Source organism: Bubalus kerabau, chromosome 4, assembly GCF_029407905.1.
Source record: "Bubalus kerabau isolate K-KA32 ecotype Philippines breed swamp buffalo chromosome 4, PCC_UOA_SB_1v2, whole genome shotgun sequence".
NCBI classification, from domain to species: domain Eukaryota; kingdom Metazoa; phylum Chordata; class Mammalia; order Artiodactyla; family Bovidae; genus Bubalus; species Bubalus kerabau.
The window spans coordinates 42,221,700-42,236,945 of NC_073627.1; the positions used below are offsets into that span (position 1 = coordinate 42,221,700).

Genomic DNA, 15,246 nt, shown 5'->3' on the forward strand with positions numbered 1-15,246 from the left:
TCCTTTGATGAAATGTAACCCCTGAGGATGAGCACATTTAAAGCAGCAACTCCAAATGCAGCTGGAGAAGGAAAAGTTCAAACAAGAGTCTCAGCTGCTTTTGCTGAATAAAAGGTACAGAAATTCAATACTTTAGAAGATGGGGCACATTTAAAGGAACAATCTGCTCAGGTTTAACAAAGGACTACTTCCTGCTAGGACTTCCCAGTTACTAAGTTAAATTCAAATCCTCCATATTTTACCATCACATCCAACTGCAGTCATTGAGTAACAAATGCTCATCTATACTACGGGTCTTCATTCAGGGCTGCCTTCTGGATGTTCCTTCAGCTGATTTTTTTTTATAGCTCCCTTCTTCCCAGGTGGCTCAGATGGTAAAGAATCTGCCTACAACACAGGAGTCCCAGGTTCAATCCCTGGGTTGGGAAGATCTCCGGAGAAAGGCATGGCAACCCATTCCAGTGTACTCGCCTGGAGAACCCCATGGACAGAAGAGCCTGGTGGGCTATAGTCCATGGGGTTGCAAAGAGTCAGACACGACCTAACGACTAACACTTCCACACTTTCTGTACCAAGGCCCTTTGGGCTACGCTCCCCTCCTACCACTACCACCGCAGGCTTCATCTGGCAGACTGTCTCTCCCTGTTCCACTTCCCTCAGGATTGGCTCCCCTGTGCTCAGGACCACAGGTAAGCAGTCAATACTCAGTTCTCCCCTCCTGCCTGCCTGGAGCTTTTCTCTTAGTCCAGCTTTTTCATGCTGAGAGGGGCCCAGATGGTTAACGAGGCCACAGTCAAGGTCACTGTTTGGATTCCCCTGTGAACCAGTTAACTTTTCAGGTTCCGCAGTGGAGAAAAAGTGGTTCCCGAATCTGCTTTTTAAACTTGTCACTGTTTAAAAAAAGAGAATTTAGTACACACCGGTATGTGTGTACCTATCCAGAAGATCTGGAACCTGGGACTTCCCTGGTGGTCCAGTGGTTAAGAACCTGCTTTCCAATGCAAGGGATATGGGTTCCATCTCTGGCTGGGGAACTAAGACCCCACATGCTGTGGGCAACTAAGCCCCTGTGGCACAACTGCTGAGCCTGCATGCCACAACTAGAGAAGCCCACATGCTGCATCGAAGACTTGGCAGAGCCAAAAAAAGAAACTCTGAATCCCTTGTTATTAATAGCTCACCCAGTGTGTTTTGGGGCAAGTCATAAAACAGATGTGAGCCTGTTCCCGCACCTGTAAAACAGGGAGAGTAACATCTAGGTGGCCTAATGCACATCTTCATGAGGATGAAGTAATTGATGCAACATTTTGCAGAAAGTTAGAGAAACATGTTTATTTGTTTTGGGGAGGTTTTTTTTGGCCACATGGCTTGTGGGATCTTAGTTCCCTGACCAGGGATTGAACCTGGGCCCTGGCTATGAAAGCGCCGACTCCTAGCCACTGGACTGCCACAGGGAATTCCTCAAAATAAACAAGGTTATCTTGTAATAAAACATTAGCATTGCAGATTAAGACAAAAAGGTAAAAACATACCTTCTGTCTAAGCAACTCAAAATGTGCCTTTGCTTATAGTGAATCAATCGAGAATGACACATTAGGCCTCCAGTCTTCCTGCTAGAGATCTGAATAACCACAGGGCTGACAAGTGTACTCAAACTGGACCACAAGATCCTAACTGAGAAACCCACATCTCCAATATCAGCATCTCCAAGTATTTGATGAAAAAGTAGTGTAGCACCTGGCCTAGCATAAGTGATATTATCATGTGAATAACAGTTGGCTGTCTATCCCTACTGCTGTCACGTGACTAAGAACAAGAAAATCCAGAAGTGTGACAGGAAGACAAGGGTCACTAACTAGGTCAGAGATGGAATAAAGACTCCCTCAATTTACCTCTTCTGTTTCATAAAAGATGGCATTTGGACCATCAGACTTACCTGTCAGTAAGTATATCTCTAAAAGAAACACCCTCCTCTGGTCAGGGGCTGTTATGAGAGTAACACTTATGTAGATTGCCCAACATGCAAACTCTAGGCGTCACGTAACACAGAGGTGAACATGGCATCTGCTCAGAGGGTCCACAATATAACATGGAAACAAAACCCAGAAATGCTGGCATGTGATCCAATGCTATATGAATTTTAGAGCTTTGATTTAGACAACTACAGAACACCAAACCAAAACAGACTAAAAAGGCATTATCTCTGGTTTTGCAAAACTAATCTCCTTCCAGAGACCTTGGAGTCCAAACTAGAGCAAAGGAAATTTTATAGCTATGTTACAGACTCCTGAAAACAGGGATTTATGAATGGAAATGTTGACAGAACCACCAAAGAACCAAATTCATGCTGCTCTAAATTCTGTATTTCCATGGATGAAAGAGGGGAGAGGGAAAAAGGAGGTCAAGTTCTTACATGAAGTAACAGAGTTTCAAATTCCCATTCATTGTTCAAACACACCTGGATGACTTCTGTCAGGGATCTAAAACCCAGAAATCTTCACCCTGTCAGCAGTTATACTACGATTTTTCTAACGGGTAAACAGACTAAGGATGGAATTTTCCTTCCATCACTAACAGCTAGCAGTCAAAAGTAAGAGTAACCTGGCCAGAGCAGCTACAGTTGTGATGAATGACATTTTCCTCCTTAGATGTGGAGACTCTAGTTTAAACCTGTGACTGCCCTTAACATGGAAACAAGCAGATGGCAAAAGCTATGCTTGACCTTCTTTCTTGGCTCCTGAAGAGTGCCAATTTACATGGAGATGGCTCAGAAGAATAATAAGCTTCAGTGTTCCTTCTTGGCAATACTATTTTCCTAAAACCATTTTCAATAATCGTGTTGCACACAAGTGGGACTTGATGTATTTCTAAGGTCAGGAAGGAAATAGTCCAACTGCTGGACATGCTAACTAAAAAACATCATCCTGGTAGTTTTGTTTTGAAGAGGGCAGCAGCATTGTTAGGTACTGAACACAAAAACTTAAGCTTATAACTAATCTGAAACACACTGTCTATATGTGTTAAATGAAAACAAAACAGGATCATATGCTTGTCAAGAGGAAATATATATTATTAAAGTTCAGAACAATATGGGAAAAATGTTTCCAAAGAGATTAAATATTGAAATGATTAAAAAGTGACCATGTGATCCAGCCATTCCACACCTGGGTATGTACCGTAAGGAAATAAAAGCAGGGACTCAAACAGATATTTGTATGTCAGTGCTCACTATGGCACTGTCCATGGCCAGGAACACGAGTGGGTAAACAAAATGTGACATGTATATGCAATGGAATATTATTCGGTCGTGAAAAAGGAATGAAGTTTTTGAACAGGAATGGGAATCCAAGATAATCATGCCAGAATTCAACAAAAAAGGACAAAACACCATGATCCAGTAGGTATTTAAGGAGGGTTAAATACTTAAAACAACACTAAGCTAATCACCAAATGGAAAAACCATATGCTCACATCTGAAGAAGATGCAAAGGGGGCTCGGGTTCAACCCCTGGTCAGGGAACTGGATCCCACGTGCACAACTGAGAGTTCCCACGCCGCAACTAAAGATGCTGTGTGCCACAACTACAACTGGGAACAACCAAATGAGCATATAATATTTAAAAAGAAGAAGAAGGGAATGCATATAATAAAATTCAACATCTCTTTTTCTGGCAAACAGGGTTAGTGAACCAAGGTCATGAGGATATGTCCTTCACACAAAATTTGGAAACAAGAGACGGGCACATTCAGCATCCCCTCTAGACAAGGACCTTTGTTTTGTTCACTGTATTATCCGCAGCCCCTGGAACAGAGCCCGCCACGGAGCAAGCACTACATTCCTGTATAAGTGAATGAATGAGTATACGAACTACAGTCACTGTCACTGAAATCAAGAGCAAACTGCCTCTCATTCCTACTTACCGAACACTGAAATACTATTAACAGCATTTCTAAAAATGTTTAAATCTCAGGATCTCTTTATACTTCTATCGAATATATTACTGAGCATCCCAAAGAGATTTTGTTTATGTGGGTTACAGCTATGGATATATACCATGCTGCTGCTGCTAAGTCACTTCAGTCGTGTCCGACTCTATGCGACCCCAGAGAGAGCAGCCCACCAGGCTCCCCCGTCCCTGGGATTCTCCAGGCAAGAACACTGGAGTGGGTTGCCATTTCCTTCTCCAGTGCATGAAAGTGAAAAGGGAAAGTGAAGTCACTCAGTTGTGTCCGACTCTTCGCGACCCCATGGACTGCAGCCTACCAGGCTCCTCCATCCATGGGATTTTCCAGGCAAAAGTACTGGAGTAGGATATATACCATATTGGCGACTAAAACTGAGAAATTTAAAAAACATTTATTAATCCATTTAAAAATAATAATAATAAACCCATTACATGTTAATATAAATAACATGCTTTCAAGAAAAATAACTGTATTTCCTCCAAACAAATTTGAGAGGGTGGCACTATTTCTATACCTCTGCAAACATCTTTGGTATACACTTTAACAGACACCAGTTGGACTCATATATGCTTCTGTATTGAATCTGTTGTGATGTGTTGTTTTAGTTGAAAAATATGATGAAAATCTGGCTTCACACAGATTGGCAGTTAAAAAAGAAAGCAATATTTTAATATCCTTTTCAGGTACTTGTGGATAATCCTTTTTGAAACTACAGCAAAACTTGAAAAGCTGTAGATTCTTTTTTTAAACTGAAGTATAGCTGATTTACAATATTATGTTAATTTCAAGCATCTATAACTGACTCAGAAACTAACTCACAAAATATTGGTTATATTCCCTGTGCTGTACACTATCCTTATAGCTTACTTGTTTTACACAAAGTAGTTTGTTCCTCTTAACTCCTTATTCCTATTTTGCCCCTAGGAAGATCCCCTGGAAGAGGGCATGGCAACCCACTTCAGTATTCTTGCCTGGAGAATCCCATGGATAGAAGAACCTGGCAGCCTACAGTCCATGGGGTCACAAAGAGTCGGACACAACTGAAGCGACTTAACACGCACACATTTCTTCCTCTTCCCTTTCTCTTTCCCTACTGTATCTGTGGGGAGATATAGTAACCACTATATCTGTAGGTATGTTTCTGTTTTGTTATATTCATTCATTTACTTTTTAGACTCCACATATAAGTGATAACATGTAGTACTTGTCTTTCTCTGTCTTATTTCACTAAATATAATATCCTCTGGGTCTATCCATGTTGTTGCAAATGGCAAATTTGTTGTTCTCCTTCTCATGGCTGAGTAGTATTCCGTGTGTGTGTGTGTGTGTGTGTGTGTGTATTTCACATCTTCTTTATCCATTCATCTGTGGATCGATTACTTAGGTAGCTTCCGTATCTTGGCTATGTAAATAATGCTGTGAACACTGAGGGACATGTTATCTTTTTCAATTAGTGTTCTCTTTGGATATATTGCTGGTTTTGTACGGTGAATCTAAGTTTTTTGAGGAAAAGTGGTAGATTCTTAGAGATTGGTTGCTGTGTGGAATCTGAAGTCTTATTACTGAACTTCTGATACTAAACTACATTAAAAGCCACTAGTCACTTGTGCTTTTGCCCAGGATGCAGAAAGCTGGGAAGAGTGTTGCTCTTAAATTAACAATGAGAAAAAAATAAAGCAAAATCAAAACTTCTCTGAACCCAGCAGAGAACTGAAGGCAAAAGTCTCCTGAAATCAAGAAGAGATGGGGACACCGCAGTGGCTAAGAGTCCAGGCTCCCAATGCAGGGGGCCTGGGTTTGATCCATGGTCAGGAAGTAGAGCCCACATGCTGCGACTAAAGATCTTGCATGCCCCAATGCAGACAGAAGATCTCTGGTGCTGCAACTAAGACCTGGAGCAGCCGCATAAATAAATTAAAAAAAAAAAAAGAAGTTTCTTACAATTAAAGCTGTACAAAACTGGAACAAATGGTCCTGAGGAATAACAAAATAGCAAGCTGCCCATCACTGCAAGTATCCAAGCAGAAGCAGGATAATGAAATGTCAGAGATGTCATAGAAAGGATTCCTGAACTGAGTGGGAGGTGGTTCTACAATGATCTTATATGCTTCTTCCAAATCAAAGTTTGAGTGAGCCGAGCTGAAGATGGCAATAATTTTCTTCCCCTTCAAAACCTTAGTCTTGCTTTGGTGCAATAGTTACATTGTAGACAAGCTCCACACAAGAGACTGAAGGAAGTCCTGGGACTGACCCTCTCTTGGTGATTCTTAGTGAGCTGACTAGGAACTGATCAAGGTCTGGCTACTCTTGAAATTTCACATGCAAACTTTTTCTTCTTCTAACCCACTCCTCTAGTCACCCCTCTTTCTACCTCTGTTCAAGCTGTCCATTTCAATTCTTGGGAAGCTGTGGAAGTTAAGTTTCAAAGCCTATCGGCTCACGTGCTTACTGTATTGACTCATCTCATCCACAAAGTTTCAAACATGTGGGTATTTAATTAAAGCTTTTGCCTGATGATTTCAACAGATAAAAACTGGGAGAATTCTGAGCTGTATTAGCTTCGTATGAGCACATTCTGATTAGAAAAGATCATGGACTAGACCACTTCAAGTCCGCCCACCTAGGAGGTGGTCGACATGGAAGGCTCTCCAACACGTGCAGCAGAGTGCTAACCAGGAGGTGGGCGTTTCAGAAATGTCAGGAAACTAAAGAAACTGCCTCACTGTGTCTTCAATTTCTAAATCGCTTCCTCTCCACAAATAATTTTGGAGTCAGAAACACTGCTTTCCAGAAGGACCTTTTCTGCAAAAGACATCTTTGAAGACACCATGAAAGTGAAGTCAACACTTTGCTCTTATTTACAGAGATGACAAAGCATATCTGTCCTGGGTGCGCACAATCAAGAGGAGATGGATGAAAGGAAAACTTCCTTTTGTCCACGTTTCTGCTCTCCCCTTCTGAATGTTCCCTAGAAACTTCGGAAACAAGTTTTCTGAGGGCTGACTTTCCTCTGTTCCAGTGAAGAGGGAACCAAGGACTCTTGACCTATAAAGCCCAATGTTTTGGAACATCCGTAATTCCCCTGAGTCCATGCCAGTCAGATGGAGCCTCTCTTCAGCAAACCGCTGGCTAGTGGGGCTGGACACTAAGGCTTTTTCACCCCTATGAGCTGACAAGGATAGGACTCAAAAGCTCTCTGGAAAAAAAAAAAAGCCTCTCCTTCAGCTTGCATTACAAACTGTTGGAAAACACAGATGGAGGGGATGACAGGAAAAGCAATTACTTCTCCTGGGCTTCCTTTCTGTCTGGATTCTAAGGAGACGAACACGAAATTCCATCACAGATTGAAATGCTATCTAAACATTCTTGAAAATGTGGCGCTGCTCTCTGAAATACGACCTGCCTTGCTGCAGCAACCTATTAATAAGTGAAGGTGGAGAGGGCCGGCTCTCCTCCAGGCCACCTACCTCAGGGCCTGCTCTCCAAGACCGCCTATGTGTCATCACAGGTTAGAACAGAAAGAACTGAAAGGTATAATATCTACACAGCGTCACCCAGCAAAAAGTCCTGATGGATGATTCACTTTATTTTCACATTCTCAACACTGTAAATACCTGCGAATCTCTGAAGTATTTCAGGGTTTCTAGTGAGCCTTTCTAAATATAGGCGGAAACACGCTGAACAGCAGTGTTATTATTTCAAATGGTAGACAGCCGGGACTAGTCAAGCACCAGTCAAGCTTTAAGCGTCTTTAAAGCGACACACACACTGGTCCCAGTGACGTTTTCTGGTAGAGGGCTTTCGTTCATTTACAAATACTAGATAATCTCCCACAGACCAAATATTTAATACAGTTGAATAAAATGTTATGGCAGGTGGACTTTGCATTCTGAGAAACACCAAGATGAGAAAGATACTGTTCTGGTTTCAAGCAGCTTACACACTAGCCAAAGGGACAAGATGTGCTCACTGTAAGTCAGAAAGCAGGGGCCAGGGCCTGTGGGGGTTTGTGGGCAGAAAGACTCTACCTCTAACTGATGGCTGCTGGGATCGACTTTCTCATCTATGAAATGAGAAGAGATGACCAGATGAGTTTCAACTCCCCTATGGACTTGGATTTCTAATATTCTGATTCCTTTGGTATATCAGTTGAGCAGAACAGAAAATTTCATAAAAGAAGTAGTATCTGAGCTGGGTAAGATTTCAGAATGAAGCTGCTGGAAGAAAAAAAGGAGAACGTGCCTTTTAGGCAAAAAGAAGAACATGAGCACTGGTGGTTCAGGAGGTAAAGAATCTGCCTACAGTGCAGGAGACCAGGGTTCGATCCCTGGGTTGGCAAGAGCCCCTGGAGAAAGGAATGGCACCCCACTCCAGTACTCTTGCCTGGAAAATTCCACGGACGGAAGAGCCTGGTGGGCTACAGTCCATGGGGTCGCAAAGAGTCAGACACGACTGAGTGGCTAACACTTACCCACACTTACTTACTTACCCAAGCATAGGTCCATAAAGCATGGGACATGCTTGGAGAGCATGAGGCTTTCAGTGTGGACAGATCACAGCAGGAGACAAAACACGACCAGAAATAAATCAGAAAGTCAAAGAGCAGAATGGAGGCTCAGAGATACCTGACACCCAGCAGAAAGACAAGGAAACCTCCGTTTTCTCATTTCAGTGTGCCTTTCAGCCTGGCCCTGGGCGAGCTGTGCTGCAAGGTACGGCTTCTGGTCTAAGGGATGCTGAGTGACAGCTTACGGCTGCTCTGGGCAGCCTATCTCTGCCAGTAGTGGGATGAGTCGTGCAAGCTTCCTGCTGTATAGGGGACACATCAGTAAGAAAGTGCTCTGTAAGCAGGCAGATCAATATACTGGTCAGTTGGTTGTGCGGTCTTATAGAAATCAGAGGATGTAACGAACATGGAGGAATATGTTACTTACTTGCCTGCCATCCTGTCCCACATTTGTTTGACCTCTTACGACAGTTCGAATGTTGTCATCCAGTCTCCTAGCAAAAAAAGAGTTAAAGGACACAAATCGTTAAAATAATCTCGATTCCAGGTTGACCAAAAGAAAAATGCTAATAACCTTTCCTCTGTTTCTACAGATTGCAGCTACTTATTCAGAAAAAAAACCAAAGAAGTTTGGATGATACAAGGAAGACCGAAGCCCTGGAGCCCCATGAGGGGCAGCAGCAGTGGTGCAGGAAGCCAAGCCCAGCACAGACTGATGAGTCATCTTTGTTCTTTTTTCTTAAAGCTTATTTTTATTTAGTGTTCAGAGCTGGTCAAAACGACCAACATAACTTGTAATACTTTTCATGGGGTAAACCAGAAATGACAAAGTTGCTGAAACTTTATGGAAACAAGCCAGAGAATTCAAATTACCCAAACACAAAAACCTTTATCAGTAAAACCCTTAAAAGATATAAGGAGCAAGGTGATACACGAAATCCGTGCTTCGCTGCCTGGGCCTTGACCACAGGAGGCAGATCTGTGGCCTCCACGTCCTCTTTCTCCTACAGCTGAACAGAGGCCACTTAACAGTACTTCAACCAGAGAAATTTATATCAGTCAATTTCATCCTTCATTTGAAGAAGCCATTAGAAAAAAAAAGAGTACAGTGGGAGAAGCTGAAAATAACTGGCTCATAAGTGATTTTTGGATCACTGGGGAATTTTCATTTTCTGTGCAAACCCTGGACAACTTAGTGGTCTCTCCTAGAACTGTTGGAGTTAAAGTCAGCCCAAACAGTAAACAGGCTTCTTTGCACTTTTTAAGGTACTCAACTGAACAAAATATTAATGCCAGAGGTCTTTACCTGAAAACCCAAAGGTTGTCTGGGAAAAAAAAATCATCGCTTGGATTCAAACTGAAGGTTTCTCCTCATCAAAAGTTAAACAACAACAAAAACTATTTAAAGTTATGACATCAACCATTACAATAATAATTACAAAGAACAAACTTTGAGTATCTACCATGTGTCAAAACTGGAAATTCAGACATGGATAAACCAGAATAAGACTATCTGGCAGGAGGGATGTTTGCTGACCACCCTAGACATCCTGGATTAATCACAATGTGTAATAATCAGCCACCACTCACACCAACCAGCATATCTGACCATGGTGTTAGCTAATAAGTGGCTAATGGATAAAAATATAAGTCCATCTTCATTTCTAAGCCTTGGGAATATAAAAAAAGGGTACATCAGCTAGGGAAATAAAGCCATTAAAAATATAGCAGAAATGTTTTTGCCTCCTTTTATAATCAACTGTTCTAAATGGCCTGTTACAGATTCCTTTTTTTTAATAAATAATTGAAGACTGATCAAAGAAATGAGTTCTCTGCCACAAGGCTCATATGGAAACCCAGATAAAAGAACTATTCTTTTAAAAATTACCATCTTACAGAGAACCTGAGATTTCAGTGTTCTCACACGTAAGGGTGATCATTACTAAATGAATAGCATATTTTCATTCATTATTAACAATCACATGATGTTGGGCTTCCCTGGTGGCTCAGCGGTAAAGAATTTTCCTGCCAATGCAGGAGACATCGGTTCAGTCCCTGAACTGGGAAGATCCCACATGCCGAGGAGCAACTAAGCCTGTGTGCTACAACTACTGAGTCGGTGCTCCAGAGCCGGGGAGCCGCAACCACTGAGCCCTTGTACTACACCTACTGAAGCCCGAAGGCCCTAGAGCTCAGGCTCCGCAACAAGCCCCTGCAATGAGAAGCCTGCACAGCACAACCAGAGAGTAGCCCCCACCTGCCACAACTGAAGAAGAGCCCGAGCAGCAACAAAGCCCCAGCAGGTCCATTAATAAATAAAGTGGAAAAAAAAAAAATCACCTGATGTTACTTACCTTATTTTCAGTCTAATCTTGTTCACGACTTCATCAATGTTTGCCAGAGACTACAACAGAGAAGGAAAAGTGCCAGCTATTATTTCACTTACTGGAATTCCTCTTTCACAAAGAAATGATGAACTATTTAAATGGTTATTTTTTTATATATAATGGCTATTTATGACATCTCAAAGAAACGAATCATACAGTACAATTTTCACTTAAAAGAAAAAACGCATAGAGAATTCCCTGATGGTCCAGTGGTTAGGATTCAGAACTTCCACTGCCAAGGGTCCATGGTTCAATCCGTGGTTGGGGAATTAAGAGATCCCAAATTGCGCAGTGTGGAGGGGGTAGACAGGGAAGTACAGCAATAGTTGACAACAACTGCAAAACCATCCTGGAATCTATTTTTTGTTAATAAAATTTATTGGAAAACAGCCATGTCCGTTCATTTACATATTATCTACAGCAGCCTTTGAGTTGCAAAGACAGAGCTGAGTAGTAGCTGCAACTGAGACTGAATAATCCACAAAGCCTAAAATTACTATCTAGCCCTTTATAGGAAATTTGCTGATCCCTGCTATAAAGGAACATGACAAATTCATTCACCAGAATCCTTAGGACCACAACAATGAATGAATGTAGATTATAACACACGACATGGATCAATCCTACTAACATAAGGCTGTGCGAGCACACATCCACACACCAAACACAAAAGCGTACTCTGTATTTCATTATGTAGTTCAGAAGAAGTGAGCGAAACTGTTCTCCTGCACTAGAAGCCAGGACTTAACTGTGGGGGCGGCAGTGACAGGGAGGGACAAGAAGGAGTTATGAGAAGAGATTTTACTAATCTTTTGTTTCTTGGTCTGGGTGGTGGTGATCTGACTTTGTGCATTTGGTGAAAATTCATCAAGTTGTACACTTAGAATCTGTGTATTCCTCCACATTATGTTCTATGTCAATAAATACTTTTTTTCCTAAGTGTCTCGGTCCATTAGAAAAAAGTCTGGAAGAATAAATACTAGTAGTTGGACTCTATACTAGTAACTGCTGCTGCTAAGTCACTTCAGTCGTGTCCGACTCTGTGCAACCCCATAGACGGCAGCCCACCGACCCCACAGACGGCAGCCCACCAGGCTCCCCCATCCCTGGGATCCTCCAGGCAAGAGCACTGGAGTGGGTTGCTGATTCCCTCTCCTACTAGTAACTATAGCCTATGAAATCACTTGCAGTAGCTGTAATTTATGAAAAAAAGAGTTTGAAGGTTTTCTTCTGTTTGCCTATGGGTATTTTCTAATTGCTGTATACTGACGATGCACAGCAATTATAATAAAGCTATTTCTACAGTAAAAATGACAGTAAAAACAAATGGACAAGAATCAATTTAGCGAGCTGAAAACATAAAGAAAGGGTGCCCCCTAGTGAAGAAGAGGCGGTACACTTTCATAGCACCATTTTAACTGAAGTTTCAGAATATAACTTTGTAAGTCCTCTTTCTCTCTCCTCCAAAAGATATTTTACCTCAGAAGGAACTGGCGGTGATGCAGGAATTGTGCTTATAAATTGCCACTGGCAACCTGTGCTGGTAGGAAGAAGCAGGAGCCGACAGGTGCAGGTCTAGCAAGAGAACCAGGTCACATAAAACAAGATGAAATCTTGCCATTTACCACAAGATGGATGGACCTTGACAGTATTATCCTAAGTGAAGTTAAGTCAGACAGAGAAACACAAATACCGTATGATTTCACTCATGTGTGAAATACAAGAAACAAATAACAACAACAAAAATAAAAATAAATGAACAAGCAAACGAAAACAAATAGGCAGATACAGAGAACAGAGTGGTGGTTCCCAGAGAGGGAAGGGCAGCAAAACGGGTAAAAGAGACCAACAGTCTGGGGACAGGAACCAAACCTGTGGTGGTGAGCATGCTGAAGGGGACAGGGAAGTAGAAATACAATGCTGCAGACGTGAAATGTACATAGTGTTATAAACCAGTGTTACCTCAATAAAAGAACAAAACTTTGCAAAAATGATAAAATGAATATATTACTATTATGCATTAAGTATTTTCTTTGGGAAAAGAGAGAGAGAAAAACCAAGTCACATGTGTTTGAGGTATCAGATAGGGATATTCATATCTGGTCTACTGTTCTGACAAGGCCAAGGGTGACTTAGAACTTTCAGAAATCCAAGAAGAGACTGAGGTAAAGATAAATCTCAGAAAAGAGAAGTTCTTTTATTTTTTTAATATTTTGATAGAATTGTTTTATTTTTTGTTATATCCTTCAGAATAAAAATGTTCAATAAACATATGCAGTGGGATTATGGATTTCAATGAACACAAAGCTTTTTTTCATTTTTGCCAGGTCTCACTTTTTTTTTCTAATTATAAAAATATGGTAACACATTTACAGGAGATTTGGAAAATACAGAACAAAATTACATACAGTTCTACTATATATTACAATTATTTTTTAAGTAGATAAATTAAGATTTTTAGTTGGAGTTTCAAGATCAAACTCTCAAAAATTAACAGAATGGATATACAGAGAAGCAGAAGTATATAGTAGACCTGAAAAGCACTATGAGCCAATTCAACATAATTAACATTTATACCATCTTCACACAATAGTAGGATACAAATTCTATTCAAGTTCCCACAGACTATAAACTAGGAGACACCAGAACATATACAGAGACACAAGACCAGGTGCAAAAATTTCATGGTCTTAAGGTATTGAAATCATAGAGTCTGTTCAAAAAGAAGTTATTTTAATTGAAGAATCCACTGCCATCTGTTATTTCAAAGCCGGGCTGGGGATAAATCATCAATGTGGTAACAGGAGCTCAGTCGCTGGAGGAGCTGGCATGACTCTGCCCCTGCCAACCCGCTGAAAGGATACAGGGCAAGCTGTTTAACCTCACTGAGTTTCTGTTTCCTCAGAGGCAAAATGGGCAAAACAGTTCCTGCCTTGCTAATCTCTGCTGGAACTCATTTCTTTAGGGAAAAAAAAATTGGGGGCATTTAAAATATTAACATTTGGGGACTCTGTGAGAAGGGGAGCCATGAATTCTCTGTACTATTCTTGCACCTTTTCTAAAAATGGGAAATTATATCAAAGATTTAAAATTGTAACCTATTTAAAGTTGGTAAAACACGTACATAACCCAGAATTCAAACAGCAGAAGGTAAAGAAGGTAAATAGTGAAAAGTAAGGCTTTCTCTACCTCTGCCTGCCTCCCATTCTCCTCCTCAGAAGCAATGCCTCTGAGTGAGTTTTTGTTGCACCTTCTCAGAAATGATCTAGGTATTAAAAGCATAACCTACCAGCTCTTCTGTATCTAAGACAAACTGTCCCGCACCATGCTTTTTTCATTTAACTATTTAACTAGGAGGTCTTTCCACATCAGTTCAGTTCAGTCGCTCAGTCGTGTCCGACTCTGCGACCCCATGAATCGCAGCACGCCAGGCCTCCCTATCCATCACCAGCTGCCGGAGTTTACCCAAACTTATGTCCATCGAATCGGTGATGCCATCCAGCCATCTCATCCTCTGTCATCCCCTTCTCCTCCTGCCCCCAATCCCTCCCAGCATCAGAGTCTTTTCTAATGAGTCAACTCTTCGCATGAGGTGGCCAAAGTATTGGAGTTTCAGCTTTAGCATCAGTCCTTCCAATGAACACCCAGGACTGATCTCCTTTAGGATGGACTGGTTGGATCTCTTTGCAGTCCAAGGGACTCTCAAGAGTCTTCTCCAACACCACAGTTCAAAAGCATCAATTTTTCAGCGCTCAGCTTTCTTCACAGTCCAACTCTCACATCCATACATGACCACTGGAAAAACCATAGCCTTGACTAGATGAACCTTTGTTGGCAAAGTAATGTCTCTGCTTTCTTTATGCTGTCTAGGTTGGTCATAACTTTCCTTCCAAAGAGTAAGCGCCTTTTAATTTCATGGCTCCAATCACCATCTGCAGTGATTTTGGAGCCCAAAAAAATAAAGTCTGACACTGTTTCCCCATCTATTTCCCATGAAGTGATGGGACTGGATACCGTGATCTTACTTTTCTGAATGTTGAGCTTTAAGCCAACTTTTTCACTCTCCACTTTCACTTTCATCAAGAGGCTTTTGAGTTCCTCTTCACTTTCTGCCATAAGGGTGGTGTTATCTGCATATCTGAGGTTATTGATATTTCTCCCGGCAATCTTGATTCCAGCTTGTGCTTCTTCCAGCCCAGCGTTTCTCAGGTTGTACTCTGCATATAAGTTAAATAAACAGGGTGACAATATACAGCCTTGACGTACTCCTTTTCCTATTCGGAACCAGTCTGTTGTTCCATGTCCGGTTCTAATTGTTGCTTCCTGACCTGCATATAGGCTTCTCAAGACGCAGGTCAGGTGGTCTGATATGCCCATCTCTTGAAG

The 15,246-nt window shown here is 41.5% G+C and overlaps 1 protein-coding gene across 5 annotated transcripts in view; it reads right to left on the reverse strand.

Moving 5' to 3' along the window:
- VPS53 (VPS53 subunit of GARP complex) overlaps positions 1-15,246 on the reverse strand; it is a 124,904-nt gene that overhangs the window by 104,138 nt on the left and 5,520 nt on the right. For all 5 annotated transcript variants that reach the window (XM_055576995.1, XM_055577001.1, XM_055576999.1 and 2 more), the window contains exons 3-4: positions 10,828-10,877; positions 8,901-8,967 (exon numbers count right to left, since the gene is read on the reverse strand). In XM_055576995.1, coding sequence (XP_055432970.1) covers positions 8,901-8,967; positions 10,828-10,877 — 117 coding nt within the window. The remainder of the gene's footprint in view (positions 1-8,900; positions 8,968-10,827; positions 10,878-15,246) is intronic.